Source organism: Nematolebias whitei, chromosome 19, assembly GCF_014905685.2.
Source record: "Nematolebias whitei isolate Nwh7 chromosome 19, NemWhi1, whole genome shotgun sequence".
In the NCBI taxonomy this organism is placed as follows: Eukaryota; Metazoa; Chordata; class Actinopteri; order Cyprinodontiformes; family Rivulidae; genus Nematolebias; species Nematolebias whitei.
Window position 1 is genome coordinate 9,489,473 of NC_056516.1, and position 16,234 is coordinate 9,505,706.

General features: G+C 38.8%; 1 protein-coding gene across 1 annotated transcript; it reads left to right on the top strand.

Moving 5' to 3' along the window:
- The first annotated feature begins 8,604 nt into the window (after positions 1–8,604).
- LOC119425883 (syndetin) lies at positions 8,605–14,641 on the top strand. The gene is made up of 3 exons (XM_037693437.1): positions 8,605–8,650; positions 14,066–14,255; positions 14,337–14,641. Exons 2-3 carry the CDS (start codon positions 14,109–14,111, stop codon positions 14,454–14,456), a joined length of 267 nt encoding a protein of 88 aa, XP_037549365.1. The 5' UTR covers positions 8,605–8,650; positions 14,066–14,108; the 3' UTR covers positions 14,457–14,641.
- The last annotated feature ends 1,593 nt before the right edge of the window (positions 14,642–16,234 follow it).

The following is a 16,234-nucleotide window of genomic DNA, read 5'->3' on the forward strand; positions in this document are numbered from 1 at the left end:
GACCACTTTTGCTAAACATAACCCGAGACTCCTTTTCCTAAACCTAACCTGAGACCTCTTTTCCTAAACCTAACCTGAGACCCCTTTTCCTAAACCTAACTTGAGACCACTTTTGCTAAACCTAACCCGAGACCTCTTTTCCTAAACCTAACCTGAGACCTCTTTTCCTAAACCTAACCTTACACCTCTTTTGCTAAACCTAACCTGAGACCCCTATTTCCTAAACCTAACCTGAAACCCTTTTCCTAAACCTAACCCAAGACCCCTTTTCCTAAACTTAACCCAAGACTCCTTTTCCTAAACCTAACCTGAGACCCCCTTTCCCTAAACCTAACCCCTGACCATTGACCCTTAACCTAACCAAAGACCCCTTTTCCTAAACCTAACCCAAGACCACTTTTCCTCAACCTAACCCAAGACCACTTTTCCTAAACCTAACCTGAGATTCATTTTCCTAAACCTAACCCAAGACCCCTTTTCCTAAATCTAACCTGAGACCCTTTTCCTAAACCTAACCCGAGACCCCTTTTCCCTAAACCTAACCCCCGACCCTTAACCTAACCCAAGACCCCTTTTCCTAAACCTAACCCGAGACCCTTTTCCTAAACCTAACCCCTGACCATTGAACCTTAATCTAACCCAAGACCCCTTTTCCTAAACCTAACCCAAAACCACTTTTTCTAAGCCTAACCCTAGACCCCGTTTCCTAAACCTAACCTGAGACCCTTTTCCTAAACCTAACCTGAGATTCATTTTCCTAAACCTGACCAAAGACCCCTTTTCCTAAATCTAACCTGAGACCCTTTTCCTAAACCTAACCCGAGACCCCTTTTCCCTAAACCTAACCCCTGACCATTGACCCTTAACCTAACCCAAGACCCCTTTTCCTAAACCTAACCCGAGACCACTTTTCCTAAACCTATCCCAAGACCCCTTTTCCTAAACCTAACCCGAGACCCTTTTCCTAAACCTAACTCGAGACCCCTTTTCCTAAACCTAAACCGAGACCCCTTTTCCTAAACCTAACCCGAGACCCCTTTTCCTAAACCTAACCTTCTGACCTCTGACCCTAAACCTAACCCTATACCTGACCACTGACCCTAGACTTAACCCAGGACCCCTCTCTCTAAACTTAGCCCTCTGACCGTCTTTAAACCATTCCCTGACCATATCCCCACCCTTTGACCCTGCACCTTGCCCTGACTGCCAAGCCTAAATCCGGACCCTGACATGAACCCTCGGCCCATCGCCCACATTATACTTTCCCTAAAACCTTGGTAGAGGGAGGGCATAGCGGTAGGCCTGGGTGGGGGTAGGGTTCATGCGGGGGATCTGGCACAGTGATGGACTGTGCACAAATTCTGTCGTTTTCCGATGACAGAATTCTTGTTTCTAGCCTAAGTCACATGACTGCACATGCTGCTTAGTCATACTAAAACTGTGAGCCGTTTTTGTTGCACGCAAACCGGTCTTAGGCCACTATCTCACTGGGCTGCAACCACTGGTGACAATTTGTAATCTGCATTTGTGAGGGAGTTTTCAAAACATCTTGAAATGCTTTCACAGCTTCACTGCATGGATGTAGGGCCTCACTCTTTTGTCGCTGCAGTTTTAAGCATGTTTCATGCCACAACCTTCATTTCAAAATAGTAAAGTTTTTGTGGGCATTTAGAACCTGTGTCAAACTCTTCTCAGTTTAGTTTCTGAAATGATAAATTGCAATCACATTGAGGTAATTAACCCACCTGATAACCCTGGGTCAAAACGTTTTCAAAAAGACATTAAACATGTAAACATGTTGTAAGTACTGATCCAGTGTAATTCCAAGTTAAAATTAGGGTATTTTATGTCCCCAACTAGTCATTGATGGTCAGGGCCTAGTAAGATACAGGCTTTAGACTAAACGATAAACCAGTGGTTCCAAAGGTTAAGTCATCTTGTTGATATACTTGATGGTGAAAGGGAAAAATAAACTGGAGTAATTTGTGCCAGTTTAATTGTTGCTCTTAGTTACATTGTCCCAAAGTTGAGACTCCTTTGACTGAATAGTAACATAAAGATAGTGAGTGCTGCAACATGGAAGTTTTTAAACTAAATGGGAACTGGCAGGGGTACAGCATTTAGTTAAACTCATTTGTATTACCCTCAGCTTCTTTTTAAAATCCAGGCTGGAGAAAATGTTGCAACAAATTTCATTCGCATTTAATGGAATCTCCTCATTAAGGCTGTTGCATCATTTATGCCACAAAAAAAATCCCTTCATTTTGTGTGATGAATATAAACGACAGCTCCAGGACTGCTGGCCTCTTTGTTCAGACTTCTAGTGTGAGAAAGTTTCAAAAGTACTGTTTTTTTTTTTTTTCTTTACTCAAACTCTGGGTCATTCGTCATCCAAGACACTCAAATACAAAACACACCAAACAGCTGGATTATATTTGCTTTTATATCACAGGCATTCAAATTTTGTGTCTTAAGTGTAAAAATGTGTTCCTGCTTTTGAGTTTGAGTTCTCTTAGAGACCTTTATTATCAGTTGTTTGGGATTGGATGAATAATTTATGAGTAGTGGTTTACAGTGAAGTCAGTTTTGTTGAAGACACCTGATCTTGGCAGCCACACGGGTATTTTTTTCTGTTTTTCCATCAAATGTGTGTCTTCATACAAGCCGGCCATTTAATCCATCATGAATTTTTCATTAAGGGCAAAGGACCCATAATCCACTCCACTCTTTTTATATTGAATAATGAGTCCAAAATTTGAATTAATTATTAAAAATAAAAAGTGCTTCTTGAGTTCCATATTTTCTGTTTTATTTTAGACAAAAATAAAACTGGGAGCTTCTAATTAAAACAGAATTGTAAAAATTATTAAAGTTGCACAATATTCATGTGCATGGACATTGATGGGCGTGATACTTTTACATGTTTACTCATGTTCAGTCATTAGTTGAAAGGCCAAACATTTCTTGAAGGAGAACGTATTGCCCGCTGCCTTTCATGCCAGAGTTTTAAAGTAAAACCATCTTGTGATGAGAAGGGATGAAAACATAGTTGTTTAAACCAAACTTCATCAATGACTATGCAGAATCTCGAGATATTAGATCATGTGAGATGTATTAGAAATCAAAAAATGGATTATTCATCACTCTTAGCTACTACCATATCAAATTTTAGATCAATCTAAGTGACAGACATATTTGTGTTGGTTCAGAATGATTAGCTGTGGCAGCCATCTTCAACTGAGGTGACTCCAGTTTTTTATCAGTTTTAAGCCCTATTCTCATGGGATTAGTTTTACCTAGGGACCACATGTAATAAATAAATTACTCTCCAACGTCTGCTTTTTATGTGGCGCATTTGCACGGGATAACCAAAGTGTGAGATTTAGCTGAAATTTACGAACATCTCCCAGATATGATGTTAATGTGCTGCGTGTTGCGTAACAAGGACGTTATGTCGTTCACATCGAACACATTACGTTCAGGCTTCAGGCACAGCTCGGTGCTGTGTTACTGCCAGCATTAGCCAGCTAAATTATTCTTACCTCACAGAGCAATGCATGATGTGAGCCACCATTTGCATATAACTTTGTTCCTTCTCTTCAGCCTTTTCTATTTTTTGGCGACCGTTACTGGTCAATAGGCTTTTGCTGGTATGGGATACAAAAGGTTATCTATGCACTCCAATGCAGCCAAAAGCAAATAAAAATGCACCCAGGAAACAAAAAATGCCTATTTATGTATCGGATCCCACCCATTTTTGTCCAAATCACAGAGATGCTTATTCACATTGGATTAGTATTACCACAGGACCTAGGAGTTCAGCAAAATATAGTAGGTCATTTGCGGGAGAATTTTTACTTTACAAATTACTGATAATTTATTTGTTAAAAAAGTTTGACACATCCAATAAATTTCATTCCACTTCATGATTTTGTCCCACTTGTTGTTGATTCTTCACAAAAAAAATGAAATTTTATATCTTTATGTTTTAAAGCCTGAAATGTGGCAAAAGGTTGAAAAGTTCAAGGGGGCCCAATATTTTCACAAGGCACTGTAACACAGGAACACACCAAGACTCGGGCAGAAACATTGTCAGCCTTCACCTTCAGTTACATTTATTTTGTAAAGTGTAAACAGTTGTAATATAAGCCTCGGTTTTCTAGGCGCAAACTAACTCACAGTAATCATTCCTGTAAATGTTCAAACCCACTTACTTAAAAAGGCTTTTTAATGTGACTTTTTACATAAAATTATGCTTCAAGTGGCAATAAAAATGTTAAAATTGTGTTCTTTTTACACTTAATCAGCTTTCACCCTCACCAAAGCTGCTACAAGCTCACCAAATGTGCCAAATAAAAACATTAATCACTGATCATAAAAATCAGACTGATTAAATATCAAAGCTGTTGTTTTTTTCCATGAATGAAACCATACCTTTTTGTGTTCCCTGATGGCTCATCGATCTTTCTTTGGCACTGACTGTTCTGCAGTTTAGCTTAACTAATTTAGTTCACGAGGCAAACTGCCTCAGAGGAAAACCTGTCTCAGCAGCTCGGCTTTAAACGCCTAACTGTGTCAAACGAGTCCTGCTGATGGACCGACATGAAGTACATTACAAGTCGCATGTGCTTCCCCCTCCATCAGGTGCTAATGCCCTGCCCCATCAACTTGTCATACGCTCCTAATACACGAACTGGGCTGTGTTATAGTACGCTGTGCATGCTACGTTTTGTTGCACTGCACACACGCACACACACGTGAAGATATATTTTATTCATGAGCTCAGGTTGATCACTGTCATTGTGCGGTGATTTGCATATAAAGTGACGGAGAAATGCAGAAGGCTCAGAATGACAGCAGTGACAAAATGTTGGAGTCAGAAATTATTATGAGTTTGTCTGAGAATGAATGACTTCTGAATCCTGAGGGAAAATAACCGGAAAATTTTGTTGTAAAAATTCTGTCTTTTTTTTTCTTATTTAAATGGGACTTGAATTTAAGCTATCAAACATGCTTGCAAACACATTTGAAAAGCACTTCACTCAGATGTGTCTTTCCACAAACACAACGTCATAAACTGGACAATTTCATCCATAATTCAACATCTGGGAGTGCAATGAGTGCATAAATGGAACTTCTTCAGTGGAAGTTTTTTATGGCTATAAACAAGTGACATCAAAACATAACACATGCGGCGCACCTGTGGGTCTCCTGCGACCAAAACAACCCGGTGCATGTTTGTAACCAAAGGTCTGCAGCTTCCTCTGGGATATTTTCTCCTAATGCCTAGTGCCAAAACATGGCAGCATTTAGAGGCAGTAAGTGCTATCTGCTGCCTTCATGCTGAGGAAATTTTATTTATTTATTTTACAAAAGATACTACTTTACTCAAAATATCTGTAGAAGAGTTGCTGTAAATGGAGAACCTTGTTTAGGATCAGATGAACCTTTAGGAATTTATAGTACTTTGAGATGGTACCTAATCTGCAAAATAGTATAAATGATTTGCTTTACTTATTATTTGTTGTGAGTATCCTCTGGTTATAAAAATGTTGTGGGTTCATCAGTTCGAACAGCCTAGCTGTAATTATTAAAGCTTTGGTTGAAAATGTTTCAGAACAACAGCCAGTGCAGTAATGTACATTTATTTCTCTTCAAATGTATTTAATGTCCCCCAAGGGAATTGGAAATACCCTGTGTCCATCTGTACTTACGTCCTTTTGTGAATGTTTTGAGCTTGGGGAGTGGTGGCGCAGAGGTTAGAGAAGGTGGACCTGGGATCAGAAGGTCTCCGGTTCAACTCCCTGGACCGACAACATCAAAATGTGGGTGGAAAAGGTGACACACCCACACCTACCTCCACCATCATTTGCCCCACTCTGGGCCCTTGAGCAAGGCCCTTAACCCCCCACCATCTGCTCCCAAAAAGGTCTCTCTTGAAAATGAGCCCTCTTGACTCAACGAGACTACCTGTATAAATAAAGATTAAATAAAAAATACAATAAAAACTTCAAAAAATAAATGAGGGTGCCAACTTCTATTTTGGTGTGTAGCTCTATCTAAGCAGATAAAAATGTCCTTTCAAACTTGGGTTGCCATGTCAAAATCCAAGATGGCTGGCACCAGTGGTGAGCACAGCTAATCAAAAAGTTAGCTTCACTAACCACTAAATCGCTAACTTAAAAAAAATTAGCTTTGCTAAGGCTAAATTGCTAAACGTAAAATAGTTATCGGACGCTAACGCTAAAGTGCTAACTTTTATCATACACTGCTGTTGCTGACACTGTAAGAATGTCTGTAATGTGACAAGATAAACAAAACTCAAAATGCTTCATAAATCCCAGGTAAAGTGTCCATGTCCCATTCAGAGGTGATCTTTCAGAAAGTAATCTGCTTCATTGGAACCAAAGAGGCGGAGCAGAACTCTGCTGTGCTGAATAATAAATAATAATGTTCCTTAGATAACGTTATTAACAGACTTTTTATGTATGTGAATGTTTCTGTTCAGTGCCCTGAGATGACTTCTGTTGTGACATGGCGCTATATAATATATACTGAATTGAATTGAATCAGTGATGCATTCAGTGTGTGTCGGACATCTTCCTCGTGTCATTTTACGATAATGAAATTACTCTTTGGGGACCATCTTTGTGATCAACTACCTTTATAAACTAACTACAAAGTTGTTGTGCATCATTATCCATGTTCTCTCTGTCATCAATCTGTGTGTATTAAAGTAAAGATGTGTGAAATCATGTGTGAGAGAGTCATGTCCCAGTGACAGTGTTGCAAAGCATGCTGGGTAGGAATTATATATGTACAATGTTTTTGACTGTTTACAATGTTTCTGAGTGTGAAAATGTTTTTTTTCATGTTATGTTTTTATTCTGGTTTGATTTGGTATTTATGTTAAAGTCTCTAATATTGGCTGTAAACTGATATCATGTGTCAGAGATTATTTGCGTTAGATATGATGGGGAGAAAGCACTGGGAGGGTGGTGACATCACTGGGTGGTGCTTAGCTTAGCTCTGCTATGATATGCTATGTATCCATGCTATGTATATGATATGTTGTTCTCTTTCTGTATATCACCATTGTTCTGTATGATCGTAGTGCAGAGAACTGTCTTTTAAAAAAATTAGTGGACTTGAATTTATTGGATATAAATTTAGCATGTGCAATTCTGCTAAAGATTTTCAAAAGTTAACACCACTGTTAGCAAATTAACAGAACCGTGCCCACCATTGTCTGGCACCGTATATATGTAAACCTTGTCAGCGGAATAACTTGGAAAAATAAGCAATAAGCCAACTTCCATTTTGTGTTGTGGCTGCATATAGGCCTAAGAAAGGTTCCTATCAAATATTGGGTTGCCACTTTAAAATCCAAGATGACATCCACATCCTGTGTGTGTGTGTGTGTGTGTGTGTGGTGGTGGTGGTGGTGGTGGGAGGGAACAATACTTTAGTTCTCATATTGCTTAGTGGTATTCTTTAAAATGATTGGGGAGGCCAAAGTTTAATCTTTGGTGGCCAAGGCCACCACTGGCCACCCCCTAGCTCCACCATTGCACTTGGTGGTGGATAAATTTGCTCCCTCCACTTGCCAGAATCCATCACTCTGTGCTGCCTAGAACCAAAAAAACAAAAACAAAAAACTCTCTCTCTTCTTCTACACAGTGTAACTCCTACCTATTTGAATATCTTGCACCAAAAACATTAAGGTTTACTTGTTTTCCCTGTACATTGGAGTCCATAAAAACACTCATCACAAAAACTACAAACATTCAATATTCAAATCCTGTAATTAATTATTATCATGTAATTAACACTAGGTAACTGATCTTAGCAGACAGAAAATGTCTATAACGCTCTATAATGTCTATATTTAGAGATAATAAGACACAATTTGATGTGCTAGTTGCTGAGTCATCATCAACACATTGAGGGCCAAAAGATTTTTGTTTTAAACTTTGGCATGGAAAGCTTTAGGGACATGCAACTGCTATAAAATAGTTTTCATCCAATCATCCATCTTCTACTGCTTGTCTCATTCTAAATTAATTTTATGTAGAATTGATTTCTTTTCTCAGCAGTTATTAGGCGGCTCTCTCAGTTCATAACTTCACATATTTTAGAACAATTTTCCAATTTAGGACATTTTGTAGCTGAGAGCAAGCAGAGGCAAACCATGCCTGCTGCTGTTCATAAATACTTTTATTTTGTTTGTCTTCTCATGGGGAAATCCCAGATATTGAAGTCCTGCCTTGATATTTTTGCTGCCTAGACGTGAGGTCATTGTTGTGGAGAAAATACTTTATGTAATTTAGCAACTGTCACCCTATTACAGTAATTTAATATTAATTTAATAACCGTTATATTTTAGGAATGTCTTCATTTTACAAGTCTAGCATGTCTGCTTCTAAATATAAATTAATTTTGGTACATAACATAGATCTGCTTCATTCTGAAAAGAAAAAAGCCATCTTGTTATTGATTTTTTATTTTTCTGTCCTCCACCCATTTAGGAGTTTGAGCAATTCAACAAGCGGCTGAGTGATGTTTCCAGACACGTGCGCATTCCTCTACCTGTGTCCAACGTCCTCTGGGAGCACTGCATCCGCTTGGCCAACAGGACTCTTGTTGAGGGGTAAGAAAGTCACAACACCGGTCGTTGGCACGAGACTGACGTGTGCAGTCTTTGGTTATGTGACTAAATCATTCTGACAACCTTTTTGTAATGTAAATAATTGCAAAACTTTTTTTCTGGGTAATTTGTACTTTTTATTTTTTGTAAATCTGAGTAGTATCTGGGTGGAGTTTGCATGTTGTGTACATGCACGTGGGATTTCTCTGGGTACCATATTTTTCAGACTATAAGGCACAATTAAAATCCTTTAATTTTCTCACAAATCGACAGCGAGCCTTATAATCCAGCGCACCTTATGTATTAATTCTGATTGTACTTACTGACCTCAAACTGATTTTATGTGGTTATTGTGAATGAGTTGAATAAAGTTTGACTTATCTGACTGTTTTGTTTCACTTAATGCTCTTGTGTATGCAAACAGACCAGTTCATTGATACTGCACCTTATAATCCAGTGTGCCTTATAGTCCGAAAACTACAGTTTTCCAGTTTCTTCCCACAGACCAAAAACATGCATGTTAGGCTGACTGGTAACTCTAAATTGTCCCTAGGTGAGAGAGAGAGAGAGAATGGTTGTTTGTCTCTTTGTGGCCTTGTGATGGATTTGTGAGCTGTCCCCTGCCTCTCACACAGTGACTGCTGGATATGGGCACCAGTGACCCCCTCAACCTGAAAAGAAAGAAGTGGGTAAAGATAATGGACGTATGGTTGCAGCCTTGTCCAGTAAGGCTAAAGTAAATCCTGAGGTTAACGGTGGTAGTGTGCAGACTCATCTTTCATTCAGTTCCCTGTAGAAAGCTTTCTCTTTGTATTACCTGTGTGCTATAGTGACCCATTACATATTTATGAGTTAATAACAGCTGGAAGAGAAGTCACAAAGCCTCTAAATCAGCAGTTTTAGAACATTTAGAGTAACATCAGGTAATAGTTTGATTGGAGGCTGTTTAGCTGGTGTCTCACTGGGCTGACTAGTTGGTGAATGGTGTTTATGAGGGAGTCTCCTCAATGTCTTGCAACTTTTGCAGTGTTCTCAACCTCCTTGGATGAGTTGCAGAGTTGCACAGCCCTGTTGCCTGAGTCTTAAACATGTTCAAAAAATGTGTGCACCGACATTCCTCTGAAAATAATCTCAAAGTTGTCGTAAGCGACTCCATCTCGTCTCAAAAGAGCTAGAGCTGAATATTGACACCTGCAAGAAGCTCTTCTCTGACAGGAAACATCAAGGTAAACATCCAGGTCTTAAAACCACACTGATGATTATGATGAACGTTATGAACTAGTCCAAATCTGCCTATAATCATTTCCGCTTCACAGATTAAATCATTGTGGGGTGTCTGACCATGTGGGAACAAAGTGAGCCGAAGTGGGTAATTAAATAATGTGTGGTCAATTTTTCACCATCTACTCTGCCAACAGTCACAGCTCAGAGAGATACCTCCTTTTGATTCACCCGATCATGTTAGGCTGGGTAGCTGTTGATTTTTAGTAAAGAAGTAAAACACAGTCTGATTTTATTTCATTCCCTTCACACATGTTTGTCTTTTGACAGGTTTAAGGCAACAAAAACACTGACAATTAAAGAAAAACTGTTTTTATTGTGTAGTAATAACCCTTACATTTGATTAAATGTGATCCTAAAACCAGTTCAAACAGCTGTCATAGCTCATCAGTACAATATGTTTGGTTAGCAGTATCATTTTGTGTATTATATTTAGAATACCTCTGCACCAATTCAAATGCAAATTTTTGTTGCTGCGCTGCCAGAAAACAAGGAAATAGGAACAAAACTTCAAGAATGCAAAGAACTTGGATGTAACTGGGACCCTGTGTACACAATTTCATTCCACCTCATGTACCACATGTGATGTGAATGACAATAATGAACCTGAACCTTGAATAACTTATCGGTAGTCCATATTTAAGATGTATGAATTATTCAAAATAATTGATCTTCCAAGCAAATTAGAAGTCATCTGTCTTGTCAATTTGACTACATTATGGAATTGTTTAGTCTTGTTTTATTTGACCTATTAATAATGATGTGAAGCTCATGCTGTGTACAGATACCAAAGCCAAAGATTGTAGGTTAAAGTTCCACACGCAGGAAAACATGTCCTTTAAATAAATACAAATGAAAAACTCTTATCCAATCTATGTCATCAAGCACGGTGAAACTGAACAAATATCTGCATGTTACACTTTTTATTACTCTTTTTTTTCCCCCGTGCTGTCGACCCTGAACCAGTCACATCTCTTAACACCTCACTTCAGCTCCATCAGAGAACGACGTGAGCAGAACACTCACAAACACACCAACACTCTTGACACATCTCTTGTAATGCGTTTCACCATTTTACCCCCTTCAAAGCAAGATTTATGGATTGTGGTAGGTGTTTTGTTTATTTCTTTTGAATTAATTTTATTTTTACTCTGAACCAACGTGTTGCACAAAGTACTTTTTAGGTGGTAGGTGTAATGAGTTCATCTGATGAGTCCAGTCACAGAACATCCGGCTGGATGGTGACATAGGTTTAGGTTAGACAGGAAACCACTGAGGTTTCACACATTTTCATGAGAAGAAGGAAGAAAAGAATGTTGTCACTGAAAACAGGTTATCTTTGATGTGTTGGTGGGACTGGAGCCACAAAAGATGTTTCTTGTGCCATTGTGTTGCCCATGTGTTTTAAAAAAGGAGGGTAAACGTTGGATATTAGACGTAGGTGGAAGGCTTGCTCTCCTTCGCTGAGAAAAAGTAACACATTTTCCTCCTTGGAAATTTGCTAAACACTTCACTTTTTATTGTGTAGAACTTTTGAACCCACTCCAAAGAGCAAATGTGCCATTCCGACTGTGTCGCTCGATCAATTTTAGGCAGCTACCGCAGGCACAACCCTCTGGATCCTCCTGGTACACTACAGCGTAAACAGACGAACACACACATCCCTCCCAAATCCTCTGCTGAGCCAAGAGAGAGCGGTCACGCTTGTTTGTTTGTGCTCCGACTCCCTCAGTCTCTTATTTAATTTCTCTGTCCAGCGCTCGTCTCCCTCCTTTGGAGACACACAAAAAAAAGCACCGTTAGCATTCTGAGCTGAAGCTCAAACACACGGCACCATGCACTAACAGTTCTGACTGGCAAAAACAAAATAAAAGAAAGGGAGAAGATGACAGGAAGAGGTGATGAAAGAGGCATAAAATGGAAACAGGAAAGAGAAAAAGTGAGACTGGGATCAGATGTGTCTGTTAGCGGTGTTAATGTACCGACTCTGACCTGCCAGTGGACAACAATCCCTGCCATGAAACACAAACAGAAGTAAACAGTTCATAATACATTTGTTCTCTGCCTCATACAACACCCACACCGTGATCCTGAAACCAAAGGCAATGATACACAGACAGGATAGGCCAATCTTAAGGTAAGGTTATAGTTGATGCAGGTGCATTCAGACAGATGTTTTTGATAATAATAATAATAGTTTATGTAACAGTCATCATGATTTCACATCATGCAGTGCATGTGGATATTTTGCAGACACTGAGAGTCAAATTCATGGAAACATAAGGAGGTTTACAACTTTCAGTGTACAATGTGAGATTGTCTATTTTAGGACATAATGATGATAGTTTTTATAGTCAGACCTAACAAAGTCTGAGTACTTTAGATGCCAAAACCTAAATAATCTACAAACCGGTGCTATTATACATAAATATTTGCACTTTAAATGTTTTTCTTTTAATGACACGCCAATCAGCATATTGGGGTAGTGGTACAATAGTTGTCTTTCCACTGGAATATATGTCTCCAAATGATTGATACACAACAAAACAAACCACTATGAAGTTTAAATTTCCATTACTTATAGGAGTAGTTCTCCTTTCACACTCTCCCAACTAGCAATGATTTTGCCAAATGAAAAAGGTTATGCTTTTTTAACATTTCCCAGTATGCTATATTTTTATGTTTGCATGCTAAATATGAGCAGGACAGTGGTGAGATGTGCTGTAGGAGTGACCGATAGCTTCAAGGTGGAGGTGGGACTTCATCTAAGCTCGGCTCTGAGCCCCTTCTTGTTTGCTCTGGTGATGGACCGACTAAGTCAAGCAAGAATCCCTGTGGACTTTGTACCTTTCTAAACATTTTGTGTTTAAGATTTTGGAATGCAGGTCTGATACCAAGGGGGCCCTCAGCAAGATCTATACACTGCTCAGTTCATGTCATGAGACCAGTTTGGACTCTTAAACTAAAGTGAGAAACAGACCTGGATGAATCCATATCAGACTCAAACTGGAGAAAGTTCCTTAAGAACATTTACTCATCCTGAATCTGTCTGAGACATGCTGTAGTTCAGTTGAAGGTGGTTCACAGGCTGCACTGGTCCAAAGACAAGTTGTCCAAGATCCAAGCCAACCTGGACCCTGCATTTAATCATTGTAAACAAACTCCAGCTACACTCCTGCATACATTTTGGACCTGTCCCAAACTGCAGACTTTTTGGCAATCTATTTTTGACACTTTCTCTGGGATATGGGGCAAAACTGTACACCCATCACCACTCATCTCACTGTTCGAGGTGCTCCCTGTGGATATGTCCTTCAGCAAGTATGAGAATGATAATTGCCTTTGGCTCTCTTCTGGCCAGGAGACTTGTTTTGTGCAGATGGAAGGGCCCACACCCCCCAGCATGTGTTCATTGAATAAGAGAAGTGATGTATCATATCCATCTGGAAAAAAAAATCATATATACCCCTGTAGGGTTCTGTTAAAAGATGTTGGGACACATGGCAACCTTTTATGTTGTATGTGGAAAACTTGTCAATGCCTGTTTCGTATATTTGTGTGTGTGTGACTGATCTGGTGTGTGTGTGTGTGTGTGTGGGGGGGGGGGGGGGGTCCTATGTTCTTTGTTGTTGTATGTTTAAAATGAAAAAAAAACTTTGTTTTTAAAAAAAAAAACATTAGCACATGACAATGAAATACACAATTATATCTAATTCACTGGGCGGAAATTGGGAAATTCCAGGACAATGCAGCTAGACTTTGCCCCAAAGATACAAACATATGTTTCTGATTTATGTGGTGACCTCATAATGTTTTGTAAAATCATTTTTAAGAGTTCATGCATGAATTCACTTCTTTTGTAAAAGAGGTAAGTGCATCGTGTTATGTGGTGTGAAACTGTATCAGAACAGATTTGTTGTCTTGACAGCTTCCTGTTCTGCTATTATGTAGTATGAAAGGCAGGCTTGTCATGATGAAAATAATTGGCTTTAAGTATTAATGCAGTGAATATATGTGAACTAAACCCCCCTCAGGCATACATGTATGACCAATCGCTGCTATGATGAAAACATATGAATATTTATGCATATTTAGGGCAGTACTAATCTCATTTTGCGTCTCTATTCTTTGCTGAAGCTACGCTAACGTGAAGAAATGTAGCAACGAGGGCCGGGCCTTGATGCAACTGGATTTTCAGCAGTTCCTGATGAAGCTGGAGAAACTGACAGACCTGCGGCCGATCCCTGACAAGGAGTTTGTCGAAACCTACATCAAGGCTTACTACCTGACTGAGAACGACATGGAGCAGTTTATCAAGAACCACAGAGTGAGTTGGTCTTTTTAGCATGTACACTTACTGTTTGGAGTTATACCATTTCCTTGCTGACTGTGTGTGCATTTTTTACAGGAGTACTCCATGAAGCAGCTGGCCAACTTGGTGAACGTTTGTCTGGGCTCACATATAAACAAGAAGGCTCGTCAGAAACTTCTAGCAGCCATCGATGACATTGACAGACCCAAAAGATAGACTTATTTACCTACTTGTGCTAACTAACCCACAAAGATGGACGTCTTGAGAGTAACCATGTAGGCTGCACACGAGGTGGAGCTCCCCATTGATTGATCTCATTTTAAAGGATAAATGATTGGTCCAGCAGGCTGTATGTACAGTGGTAGAGCCACATTGGAAAAAAATAAATATACAATGCTGAACTTGTTAGTCAGTTGCTGATGATGTGTTAATCTTGTCCTAACATGGTCAAAACCTGCTGTTTGTTGAATGTAACAAGTCGTAGCCTTTTTGTTCCACACTGAAGGATGCTGGTTTTTATTCACTCTATTCTGTCTTCTGTTCTATTTCCTACTGAAGTTAAAACTAGATGTGGCCACACCGCCCACCTTTACACTCCTCAGACATGAATGATTTATAAAATGAGTCTCGTAAAGATTGTGGAAACGTTCCTCTCTGTCTGAATGTGCTCACGAATGGAGAAACTGTGGATCAGAGTTATCAGTCACCTTAATGACTCATTAATCCATCCCATAATGTACGCTTGCTGTGTATTATTTGGCTTCAGGCTGTTTGTGGAGCCTGACTGGAATCTCTTTCTATGTTTTGTTTTGTCCACAAATAAGATTAATCTAATATAAAGCTTCTGAAAGTAATATAAAGTGCTGTAGTTTGCATTAATCTGGTTGGATTATATTCACACCAGCTGCATTTGTTTGGCTCCCATCTGTCATATCTGAGGAGGGAGTTGTATATTTTTTAGTCCAGGAGGGAGTTTCATCAAACAGCTCATCACTGAGCTGTAACATTTGTTGTCTTTTTGTTTTGTAGGTAAACAAAGTTATTTTCTAATTACAACAAAGGTACAACTCAACCACAGAATTAAGTAAATAATCCTTTGTAATGGTAAAAGTTATGATAAAATTTCTAAAATTACTGCCACTTCTAAAGATTGTAGCTCAGCTTTATACTATTCCTCTAAATTAGTTAGGTTCCTGGGTTTAAAAAGATAAAATAAAATAAAACATAACTTGGGTGCAGAGCTTCTGGAAAGTTTAACACGACTTCTAAAACTTTCTGTCACATACAAACAGTCAAAATGAGTTAAAACAGAAAATAGTCTGGATTTAGTTTCTCCAATTTTAGAAATGAACATTGAGGAGTAATAAATGTATCTAACTTTTCAGTGTGTGTTTTTTTAATTATGATTTATGAATGCAGCTTCAGAGATTATTTCATTTGACATCAACTGGCCTTTTACAATAACTTCAGATCAAAAATGTAAAGTTTTGCTCCGAACAGCTAAAGTAAAAATGTATTTAAAATGTGTAAATGTTCATTCTAAAATGACTTGTGCAGCAACATTTAGTTAGGAGGGGAGGAAGTTAAAAACTGTACCTTTAATCTTTACTGTGTTATTATATTCAAACAAGAGTTTCATGTATTGCCGTTTAAACATCTCTTTAATTCAACAGTGTTTGGTTATTTTCAGTAAAATAGTTATGACATATGATGGTTACAACGGTCACGATATACAAAGACCGTTTTTACAGGGTAGCTTTTTTTTTTTTTTTTTTGGATGCTTCTGTCTGATAAAGCTCTGCAGAGAAACAACTCATGAACCATTTTACTTTTAGTAATTTGAGCCAAAATAATAAGCAGCATATGTTAGTTATGTTGTGGCTATAACTCAAAAAGAACCACATGGACCTGACATTGAGGGTTTTCTTTATCACCAAATTGATTCTTCCACCTGAAAAGACTGAAGAAAATGAACTTCCCTCCTGAATCTGTTT